The 11,922-nt window shown below is 34.6% G+C and overlaps 2 protein-coding genes across 4 annotated transcripts; both read left to right on the top strand.

Annotated features, from left to right (window-relative positions):
• Positions 1–770: 770 nt before the first annotated feature.
• On the top strand, positions 771–5,954 carry LOC114396410 (FT-interacting protein 3-like). 2 transcript variants are annotated; one of them, XM_028358375.1, is made up of 3 exons: positions 771–1,028; positions 1,181–1,201; positions 2,702–5,954. In XM_028358375.1, exons 1-3 carry the CDS (start codon positions 889–891, stop codon positions 5,766–5,768), a joined length of 3,228 nt encoding a protein of 1,075 aa, XP_028214176.1. In that variant the 5' UTR covers positions 771–888; the 3' UTR covers positions 5,769–5,954. The 2 variants fall into 2 exon arrangements, with proteins under 2 accessions (XP_028214176.1, XP_028214175.1); XM_028358374.1 differs by lacking the exon at positions 1,181–1,201 and having other exon boundaries at positions 772–1,068; positions 2,662–5,954.
• Positions 5,955–7,019: 1,065 nt separating this feature from the next.
• LOC114395362 (exosome complex exonuclease RRP46 homolog) lies at positions 7,020–11,631 on the top strand. 2 transcript variants are annotated; one of them, XM_028357123.1, is made up of 8 exons: positions 7,020–7,128; positions 7,790–8,124; positions 8,206–8,306; positions 8,589–8,609; positions 9,537–9,609; positions 9,701–9,768; positions 10,690–10,822; positions 11,256–11,631. In XM_028357123.1, exons 2-8 carry the CDS (start codon positions 7,905–7,907, stop codon positions 11,369–11,371), a joined length of 732 nt encoding a protein of 243 aa, XP_028212924.1. In that variant the 5' UTR covers positions 7,020–7,128; positions 7,790–7,904; the 3' UTR covers positions 11,372–11,631. The 2 variants fall into 2 exon arrangements, with proteins under 2 accessions (XP_028212924.1, XP_028212925.1); XM_028357124.1 differs by having other exon boundaries at positions 7,023–7,128; positions 7,793–8,124.
• Positions 11,632–11,922: the final 291 nt, after the last annotated feature.

Here is an 11,922-nt window from a genome sequence, read left to right as displayed (position 1 = left end):
AAATAATAATAACTACTACATGTGAAGAGTCAACATTATAGCCTCAGCTGAAAGAGACAATGTTATAAATTTTATCGATTAAAAATTAAATACCTATTCAATTCAAACTATTAAAAAAATAATTTTCATTAATTTATCAATTTTTTTAAATAAGTCTTAAATATATTTTCATTTTTTTTATATTTTCCACTCTTCTAAAATTTGAAATTATTATTTTTGGTTCTTATAAAATGAATAAATTTTAGTTTTCGTCTTCTAATTTTTTTTATTTCATAAAAAATCATTGTTTTCATCTTTTAAGATAGATAAATAATATTTATTTTAAAAAAAATTAGAATTCTCTTAAAAATGTCACATGCTGATACAATGATGTAGCACAACAGACTAGCTGATTTTACATATGATTGTTACTCGACCCTTTTGTTATATGCGTAACCAGTTAATAAATGTCACATGATAATAGACCAATGATTTTGATTTTTAAAGAATAAAAATTAAAGAAAAAATGTATTTATTTACTAATTTTATAAAAATTAAAAGCATATTTAAGTCTAAAAATAATTATAATTACTCTCAAACAAAAACATGTTAGATAGCAGTATGTATTTATAGTAAATACTATAAAACAATAAGAAATGATAGTTTGAACCGAACAAATACATGAAGGACACGTGTAGTGCTGGGGGAGGGAGAGAGAAACTGAAAACGAAGACCGAAGTTGTCTTAAACAACAGAACAAACTGAAACGGACGGTTCTTATAATTATCACAAGTACAACTCTCTTTCTCTGTCTTTTCCTAGCAAATCAAAGACATTAGAACAATTCAATTGGCACGTCCATGTATTAATTCCAATTTCACTCGTTTTCAACGACTTTTGTCCATTTTAATGTGCGAACCATCCCAGAAGTCACTTCCTCACCCTTTGGCCGTTGCCTTGTTTTATAAGTCTCTATCTTTCACCCTTGCTCTTGCTCTTGCTCTATGCTATTTCCAACCACTCAAAAGCCTTGTTTTTGTTGCTGACTTGTTTCTCCTTCTTATTCTTCAGCTCTTAAGTAATACCAAGGTGCGTCTCCTACTCTTCTTCTTCTTCTTCCTCCTTTTGGGGTTGTTTTAGTATTTTTTTTTTCTGGGTGCGTGGAGCATTTTGTTGATTTCTAGTTGGATTTTGTGTCTAGTAAGACTGTAAGAGGAATTTGGTTGGCTTTTGGTAGTTGTTATATAGTCTTTCAAAAGCTTGAATTTTTGGATGCTATTGTGTTGGGATGTTTGGTCAATGAGAGACTAATCAAAGCCTTTTGTGTTTACAAGAAATGAGCACAAATGTTTATTTTGAGAAAGTTTAATGGGGATTTTTGCCTCTTCACAAAAGCACCTTGTTTGCTTTACTAATTAATCACTACTTTTGACTTCTATTTTAATTTCAATCTTGAAAACATTAGTGTGTGTTTGATTCAGCTAGAAGGCTAAAACTAGTGTATACCACAAGGGACTAGTTCAGCTCCCATGTTTGGAGTTCATGAATCTTTGATTTTCTTTTGAAAGTTTTTCTTTTTTGCTATATGTAATCTGAAGCTTCTTGTCTCAATCCCTTGTATTGAGGTCAACATACAAGGAGTCCATGCCCTTTAATGTTCTCCAACAAGTATAAAACTAAAAAGGTTCTTTTTTATTCTTGTCTTACTTTTTGGTAACGGAGAGGAGAGAAGACAATTGTAGGATTGGTTGGTTGATAATTTCAGAATCTTCCCTCTTTTTTAATGTTCTTTAATAAGTATTACTTGCTTTCCACGACAATTTCCCTTTCCATCTTTTCTTATATCATTCCAACTTCGTTTCCTTTTTATGATTTTCATGCTGTTTTTTTTTTCTTTCCTATTTTAGACATGATATTAGTTTTAGGTGGGAATAGACTAGGGTGATTTATGTTTTCACACAATTTCTAATTGTTACTGTCAGAAAAAGAAGACCAAATAAAATTTAAATGACCATTGGCACCTTTATGAAATGAGTCAAACCAGGGGAAATTGAGGATATCTATTATCTCTCATTAAGTAATTAGAATGTTTACTTTATGAGCGGGCCTCCAATCATTCACAAATTCATAAGGATATCATAGGAACTCAAGTTTTCGATAGAACTTGTGCTTCGTGACTTTTGTAAAGTGTATACTGTATGTTTAAAAGTCTACGTTATCCATCTGGCTTCTTGTTTTCTTTCACAGAGAGAATTTTCTGCCAAGTTTATATGTTTAATGAAATCTCTATAGCTATTCTAGAATGCATCTTTGAATATATTAATGAGAAAGCACAAACAAATCGTTAGAATATGTTTAATATGGTCTGGAAAATCAATATTGTTGATAAGACTAATATTTACCTATTAGCAGAGATATTCACGGTAGTATTTAATCTGTTTCATTAAACCAACATGCAGGATCAAAATCTATCTATTCCACTGAGTTTGAAACTGAACACTTGGTTGCCTATCCACTGATTCCACTCCCAGATAAATAAAAACTAGACTGTTAATTTGTCCTCCTGAGATATATATATTGTGCGCATGAACAACTGTGATTTATTTATTTATGGTAGCTATTGAAATTTATATTTGATGCATTACAATATTAATCTTCAACCTTATTGATTTTTTTTCACAGGTACCAGTATATCTTGTCTCTGTCAGATTTTTGCTGGCAGCTACTTATTGGCAATGAACAACCTCAAGCTAGGAGTAGAAGTTGCGAGTGCTCATGACCTTGTTCCCAAAGATGGGCAAGGCTCATCTAGTACTTATGTGGAACTCCACTTTGATGGCCAGAGATTTCGGACAACTACTAAAAACAAAGATTTGAGTCCTTTTTGGAATGAGAGCTTTTACTTCACTATTACAGATCCAAGCAAGTTACCAAGTCTCACTCTTGAAGCCTGTATCTACCACTACAACAAAGACAATGGCTCCAATGTACTCCTTGGGAAGGTCCGGCTCACCGGAACCTCATTTGTTTCATATTCTGATGCTGTTCTTTTGCACTACCCTCTGGAAAAGAAAAACATTTTTTCGCGTTCCAAAGGAGAGATTGGTTTGAAGGTTTTTGTTACAGATGACCCTTCTGTAAGAGCCTCAAACCTTCTTCCTGCTGTGGAATCCTTTTTCAATACAGACCAAAATGAAAATCTAACAGAATACCAAACACCGCCACCAGTATCATTTACAAACTCAATCCAAAACAACATGTCTAGAAAGAAAACTGAGCCAAGGCACACGTTTCATAACATTGCAAAATCTAGTAATGAACAAAAACAGCAGTCTAAGCCTGCAGCAGATGCCAAGCCAAGTGTAACCTTTGGGATTCATGAGATGAAATCATCACAGGCTCCTCCAAAAGTTGTTCAAGCATTTGCAGGTCCACAAGAGTTTTCAGTGAAAGAAACAAGCCCTACTCTTGGAGGGGGAAAAGTTGTTGGTGGAAGGGTTATTCGCGGGAGCTTGCCAGCAACATCCAGCAGCTATGACCTTGTTGAACCAATGCAGTACATTTTTGTAAGAGTTGTAAAAGCCCGAGACCTTCCTTCAATGGATATGACAGGTAGCCTTGACCCCTATGTGGAGGTAAAGGTTGGAAACTTCAAAGGAATTACCAATCACTTTGAGAAAAACCAAAACCCTGAATGGAACAAGGTGTTTGCCTTTGCCAAGGACAATCAGCAATCATTTATTCTTGATGTTACGGTCAAAGACAAGGATCGGATATCAGATGATGTTGTTGGAACTGTGAGGTTTTATGATCTGCATGATATTCCTAAACGTATTCCACCTGATAGTCCATTGGCTCCTCAGTGGTATTGGATTGAAAACAAGAATGGAGAAAAGAGAGGGGAGTTGATGCTTGCTGTTTGGAGAGGCACACAAGCTGATGAGGCTTTTCAAGATGCTTGGCATTCTGATGCAGTAGTCTCCCCTGATGGAAGCACTATATCTAACTATGCTCAGATTCGATCGAAAGTTTACATGTCTCCAAGATTATGGTATGTACGCGTCAAAGTGTTGGAGGCACAGGACTTAGTTTCATCTGACAAGTCTAAAGTTCCAGATGTCTATGTTAAGGTACACATTGGCAACCAGATTACAAAGACGAAGCCATTAAGAGCCATGAACCCGCAGTGGAATCATGAAGCGTTGTTTGTTGCTGCTGAACCTTTTGAAGAGCCTTTGGTCTTCACAGTTGAGGAACGCGTTGGTGGCAACAAGGATGAGACTATTGGCAATGTTGTTATTCCTTTAAGCAGAATTGAAAAGCGTGCTGATGATAGGCCTATCCGTGATAACTGGTATCTTCTTGAAAAGTACATGTCATCTGCTATGGAGGAGCAAGCGAAAAAGCAAGAGAAAGAGAAGGAGAAGGACAAGTTCTTCAGCAGAATCCGTGTCATTGCCTTTCTTGATGGTGGATACCATGTGCTAGATGAGTCAACTTATTACAGTAGTGATCTTAGGCCAACCTCAAGGCAGCTATGGAAGAAGCCAATTGGTGTCTTAGAACTTGGCATTTTGAATGCTGATGTATTGCCAGTTCCAACCAAAAATAGGGATGGAAGGGGAACAGCAGATACATACTGTGTGGCAAAGTATGGCCACAAATGGGTGCGCACTAGAACCATTGCTAACAATCTAAACCCAATGTTCCATGAGCAATACACTTGGGAAGTTTATGACATAGCTACAGTTCTCACCCTGGGAGTATTTGATAATGCACAGATTACCAATTCTTCAAATGGTAACAAAGATTCCAAGATTGGAAAGGTTCGGATAAGGATATCAACCCTAGAAGCTGGCCGCGTTTACACTCACTCTTATCCATTGTTATCAGTGCAAAACTCTGGTCTCAAGAAGAATGGTGATGTGCACTTGGCCATACGCTTCTCATACACCTCGATGTTTGACACGATGGCTTTGTATTTCAAACCCCATTTGCCAAAGATGCACTACACAAAGCCCCTTAACATCATGGACCAGGAAAGGCTGAGACTCCAGGCTGTGCTCATTGTTGCATCTAGACTAGGCAGGGCAGAACCCCCTCTTAGAAAGGAAGTGGTTGAGTACATGTCTGACTCAGAATCTCATTTGTGGAGCATGCGGCGCAGCAAGGCCAACTTCAACCGTCTGAAGGAGGTGTTTTCTGGCCTATTTGCATTTGGAATTTGGTTTGGACAAATCGCCAAATGGAAGAACACTTTTGTGACAGTGCTGCTGCACATTCTCTACTTAATGTTTATGTGTTTCCCAGAACTTATTCTACCAACCGTGTTCCTATACGTGTTTGTAATAGGGATGTGGAAATGGAGGTTCCGCCCAAGATACCCTCCTCACATGGATGCTAGTCTCTCTTGTGCACATGTAACAAGCCCTGAGGATTTTGATGAGGAAATGGACACTTTTCCAACCACAAAGAGCATGGATATCGTTCGTTGGAGGTATGATAGGTTGAGAAGTTTGGCAGGGAAGGTTCAGAGTGTTGTTGGACAGATAGCAACTCAGGGAGAAAGATTACATGCTCTTATAAATTGGAGGGATCCGAGAGCCACTTCGATATTCATGGTGTTTTGCCTTGTGACTGCTATAGTTTTGTATGTTACACCACCAAAGATGTTGTTTATTCTATCTGGATTTTACCTAATGAGGCACCCTAAGCTTCGGGGCAAGACACCAGGAGCACCAGTCAATTTCTTCCGTAGGTTGCCTTCTCTCACAGATAGCATGCTGTAAAATGTATATATTGAACCTTGCTTGTTTTGGAAGCTTTTTGTGCTGCCAATACTTGAATCTGGTTTAAGCCTCTTTGGCAGTGCTTGTACAAGTCTTTTGTTCCTTTAGTCATGATTGTTGATACACAAGTGTACACATGCTTTTGAAAATTCACAAGTGTATTTTATTTATATTGGTTTTTGGTTCTGTGCTGGCCTTATTGGATTGGATTAGATGCTTGTAGTGGAGCTTATACGCTGGCACTTATAAAACTGGAAGAAAATTGGAATACTATACTTATGCATTCACTGCTTTCAGGTCAAAATAAGAAATTATGATGTTTGATAAGTTTGTAAATTTTTATAATATACTTATTATAATTTTCATTTGATTTGTAATCTAATTTGGCACATCTTGTGGCCAATTGGATATCATTTATAAAATCAATTTGCCTATAAAAAAAATCATAATTTTTATTTGATTTTACTCCTACAATATATAGAAATTAAACTCAATTTATGTGGTGAGCAAGTGAGTTCCACTTATCATTAGTATTGTAATAGTATGCTTCAAATGGATTTTTTATTTTCTTTTTCTAGGCGGGGAGACATAATAGAAAACTTATCCATTTTAGTTCATACTGCCGAGATTTAATTATCCATTTAATTTTTATAGTTTTCAAACTTATTCATTTAAGTCTCTATAATTAATAAGTTGATTTTTTAGTCCTCAAATTTAATAAGTGAATTTTTTTGTTTCTAAAGTTTAATTAGTAAATTTTTTAGTCCATGAAATTTACATTTTAATTTTTAAGAGATAAAGTTAAAGAATCTACGGGAGGGACATCGGTTGGGAATTAAAATGTAAATTTAACTAATTAAATTTATTTTTAAAAACTACATTTATATAAATAAAATAATAAGAGAATTATGTTTAATTCTATTTGTGTGTAATATTTTTTTAAGCTAATGACAACCACACACAACATAATTCATATCAACTTAGTAAATTAAAAAAACACCCATAGTCTTCGACCCATGACAAAAATATAAAAATATTTCGAAATTTATATATATTCAAATAAATAAATAATATTTTTATACATATTACCAACTAGACCAACCTTTTGTTAATAATAATAATAGATTTTATTATTATTAAATATAACTTTTAAAACAATAAAAAGTAAATAAATATTCATAATTAAATAAAATTGGATTATTATTATGCAATAATTTAGTACTAAAAGTTCAATTTGCAAATTAGGTTTTTTTACGCGCCTCACCGTGAATTCTCTGATTTGTCTTGACATTTGCACGTTGCACTCGCTCGCAGCAAAGCTCTCAACTTTACTTTACGATTTCGCTACTTCCAGTTCTAGGTAAGTACACGCTTCCTTCTCCCTCTCTTTTCTCCTCATCGTTTTCACTTTCATATTTCGTGCACCGGAGCCTCCCCAGGAGCTTCGCCTCGGTGGCTTCCGGTGCGGCGGTGACAGCGGAGCAGAGCAAAGTTTTATTTTGTGCCAATTTTGTTGCTTCTTTGATTTCTATGCATATACTACGTCTCCTCTCGCTTTTCAGTTTTCCACAGTCATGTGTAGTTTTGAAATAGTATCATTTTTCTCACCTTTTATTTATTTTGTAATTAAAATGTAGTTATATTTGTGCAAAATATTAATTCAATAATTCTAGTAAGGTTGAAGAAAGAATGGTGCTGTCAGGCTATTGTGCATATCTTAAGTTGGAAGCCCCTGTACATTATTATAATAACACTGGGAGATATTTTTCTAAATAATATTGAGAACTGTACAAATATTAGAATTTTATTATAGATGTGATTGAATAAATTGTTGAGATTTTCTTTGAATTGTTTCGCTAAAATGCTATGGAGTAGGATTTTTATAAATTTTTTTTACTAGCTAAACAAGAGTGTTACAAAATTTTATCTTGTATTTTTTTCCACGGCCTAAATAGTGTGTTTTGCTATGGTTTTGGTCTGTTTTCTTAATAAATTTATTTTGTCTCTTTTTGGTTTTCTAGTAGTCGCAGATTGACAGTGCAGCCTTCCTCTTGTTTCTTCTTTTGAGCAAGTTAAGTTCACTGTTTCAAGTATTTTGGGATCCACAAGGTGGGGACGTAAAGGATTGGGTTTCCGATGGAGACTGACAGACCTGACGGCCGGACTCCCAATCAACTGAGACCCCTGGTCTGCTCCTGCTCCATCCTACATCGATCCCATGGCTCGGCCAGTTGGGCTCAAGGTGAAACTAAAGTGCTTGCTGCAGTTTATGGGCCCAAAGCTGGAACCAAGAAGAACGAAAACCCCGAAAAAGCATCCATTGAAGTTATTTGGAAACCGAAGACTGGACAAATTGGTTGGAGAAATACTATATTCAACTCAACACTTTCTTTTCATTTTAAGAAACAAAATTAATATACTGTTTACATTGGTTTAGGAAAAGTGGAGAAGGAGTATGAGATGATATTGAAGAGAACTTTGGAAAGCATCTGCATTCGAACAATATATCCCAACACCACCACTTCGGTTATAGTCCAGGCAAGTTTTGTTCTCAGTATTAGAAATTTGGTTTGTTACAAATTTTATAATTAGTTAGATTCAAAGAGCATGGTGCAATGCAACTATTCTTTTGGTTTTACTCTAATTTTGATAAGGACTGTGCTGCTGTGGTTCTTTTGTGTGAATGGTTCTCAGTTAAAATTGGAACTTTTATTTTCTTGCCTTCGCATAGTTATTGCCTTGCTGATTGCTTTATAAATTGTTAAGTGACATGTGTGATTTGTATTTAACTGATATCTTCACTCTTTGTTTCTACTGCAGGTTGTCCACGATGATGGTGCTGTATCCTATTTAAAAATTCAGTTCTAATATGATTTATATGGTAACTGTTTCTTTAAGGTTATGATATGTCTACTTTTACTGCAACCTTCCCTTTTAATTTGGCAATTCTTCACTTTGTGATTTGATTCAACGTGACATGTATTCCTTAGGATTTTTGTCTGATGTGAAAGTATGTCACAACTTGTCATTCTACTTTAACCGTATTTTAAGTGGGTAGTGACATAGTGTTATACTCGCTTGAAAATGGAAGGAAAGACTAATCCTTTGAGAGTCCTGAGGTGCTGTAATAGTTCTTTATTTTTCCGTGAAAGATTTTTGTTATTTTTCTAATCACTTTATGGTAATTTGTTCCCTTTTCTTGACATCAAAAGGGCAAGCTATGAGATCTTGCCGGCTTGCCATTTTGATTGCTTGTGACATGCATGACAATCTATAATAATTTTACTGATGATCCATACACCATAGCTTGCATGTGTGAGAGCAGTTTCATCCCTTTATTTTGAATTTATTATGTTTAATTCATGAAATCTTTTAGCCATCTTCCTTTTAGATTTTGACCCTTTTGATTGGTATGAAAAATGGAGAAATTATATTTTCCGTAACGTCTAGCCAACACATTTATGCTATTTTTACAATTCAGGTTCAATGGTCAACTATTAAAATGGGTGGGTTCAATGGTCAACTATTAAAATGGGTGGTGGGTAGTGACCTAGTGGTATTCAGTTACTCTGTTCAGGCCTTTAGGGTCAAGTTATTTCTTTTTTATGACTTTGAAAGAACAAATTGGATTACCATCAATTCCATCAAATACATACATTTCAGTTTGATTTTATTGTTTATTATATGAGGAGTGGAGATCTGAAGTGATCAATAAATAATATATATGATTCTAGATCTTTTGCTCCTTTTTCTTGACTTAATATGTAGCTTCTTCCATGTGCAATAAATGCAGCATGCGCTGCACTTGTGGATGCCGGAATTCCCCTAAAACATCTTGCTGGTAATCTAGACTTGTTGGTTTATTCTCTTTTGGTTTTTTTCTATGTTTTCATTCTATTAAAAATAATGAATTCTCATCCTTGTCTCTACAGTAGCGATATGTTGTTCTGTAACAGATAGTGGCTGTATTATATTGGACCCGACCAAAGATGAAGAGGAGGTTAGTAGAATCATTTTTGGTTCATTTAAAGTGTTATTATATTTTCACCTAATGTCTACCGAATTGAGTAAGCTGAATAAAATTTGGTCTACATTTACCTTATTTGTATTTGTATTCTAAATGCATTGTGGATAATAGTTTAAAAAAATTGTTTAAACTTTTGTGGTCACTTTTCAGTTATTGCTGTCTTGACAGGCCTTTCGTTATTCATGTCATGAGGCTAACTCTTTTCTATTCTAGCTTTTCTTTGTTTGAATAAATTACATTATCCTCATTTGAGGTTTGATTAACTTAACTGCTCTTATTGGAAAATATAAACAACCTCTTCTTTATTTTTGATGGCATAGAATTGTTAACCTTTTTATAAATTTACATTATTTAACCTTTTGCCTTTATCTGCTTCCGCAATATTAGAAGACATGATTCAGGAAATAGTTCAGTAATACCTTGTTCTTTTGCAATGCTACCCCGGCAGATATTTATTCCCCATGTTAAAAATATAGAGGTCTTTATTCATGATTAGTGGAAATTTGATATGCCTTGTAACTTCAGCAACCTTTTTTACTTGGGCAAAAGCCAATATTCTAGCTATGTATGAGATGCTAACTATCTAGATTCTGGACTAGTAACTAATTATGCATCCAATAGTCATTGTGTGTTTTATCTTAGAAATGTTCATGCATCCAATAGTCATTGTGTGTTTTATCTTAGAAATGTTCATGCATATGTGTGTAGTCAATGACATGCTGAGGCTTAGTGGTACTCAGCACATGATATGTTTTTTGCCATAAGCCCATAACCATGGTACAGTTAATATTTTCTTGTCCCTTTGGCATACTGGCATGACAGATTTTTTATTGGTCCTAGGTCCCATCTTCTTGTATACAACTCTAATTCAATGTTTTTTTTATCTTATGGCAGAAAATGAAAGCATTCATCAATTTAGTTTTTCCAAATACAATTGTTTCTGTCCTCCCAGAGGGATCACTGCAGGCGGGTAGTGAGCCTATGGCACATGGAATCATGACATCTATTACACAGGGTGCTATGTCAGGTATTCTGCCGCACTTTCTTTAACCTTTTTTAGTTACTACCCTCAATAGCAATTTTTGTGCCATAAGTATCTATTTTTTCCAACATTGGCCTAGTGCTTTATCATATGCTTGCACAGTATGTGCTTGTGTAGGTTTTATTTTCTGCTGTGATTGTTGTGACTCTGAAAATGAATGGAGCTGCCTCCAATTTTATTAAATTTTGGGAAAAATTGGAAAAACCGAAAAAAGTATTATACCCAGATCTAATTGGGCTTGGGTCATGAATCTATTAAAGCACTTCTGGTGGACCTGCTTGTTCATTCTTCTTTCCTTATTATATATTTTTGGGCTAGGCCTGCTGACCTATAAATAAGTAAAATGAATTAAGTAATAAAATAATAAAAAATGATAAGGTCAAAATACACTAATTAGTTTTCTATTTTTTTTTTCTAGTGGATGATTATCTTCACTGCCTAGAGCGAGGGCGTGCTGCTAGTGCAAGATTGTCTGAATTTGTGAGGAAGAACATAGAACTGAAATCTACAAGTGAGGCATCTAAAGCTGGGTGATTTTCCAATCATTTTTGGATGTAGTTTACATATTTGTCTAATTTTTCCCTGCAAGGGCTTGAGAGGATGGAATTTCTCTACAGGTAGTGCTACATATTTGTCCCATTCATGAAAATATAATTTTTCTTGGTCGATTATAAATTTGCCAAAGCTGGTTTGGTTAGTTCTCAGGAGTACTTCTGAACTTCAGAATACACACATTTTTTATTTGTTTTCTCGTGAGAGTAACCAATAAATGAAAATAGGCTTTGGAGAAAAAACTCTAAACTTGCTACGTCATCGAAAACAAATAAAATATTCATCCTTTTTTTTTTTTTTAAGTTTCATTGCTTCTCCTTTTCTCCGTTTTCTTTCTCTAAGGCAAGTTTTTATCTTTTATTTTCTTTGATTATTTTTTTCCCAATACTTGATATTTAAAGTTTATTTCCTTACATACAACTTCTGATTTTTTTTATTTATTAAGATAACTTTAAAGAATTAAAAGTGGTAACATAAAACGAGTTTTACCTTTTAAGTCAAATTATTATGTAGGTTTATCAACTAGTTGGGAA

This window comes from Glycine soja, chromosome 18 (genome assembly GCF_004193775.1).
Source record: "Glycine soja cultivar W05 chromosome 18, ASM419377v2, whole genome shotgun sequence".
NCBI classification, from domain to species: Eukaryota; Viridiplantae; Streptophyta; class Magnoliopsida; order Fabales; family Fabaceae; genus Glycine; species Glycine soja.
This window is presented reverse-complemented; position numbering and strand designations above follow the sequence as displayed.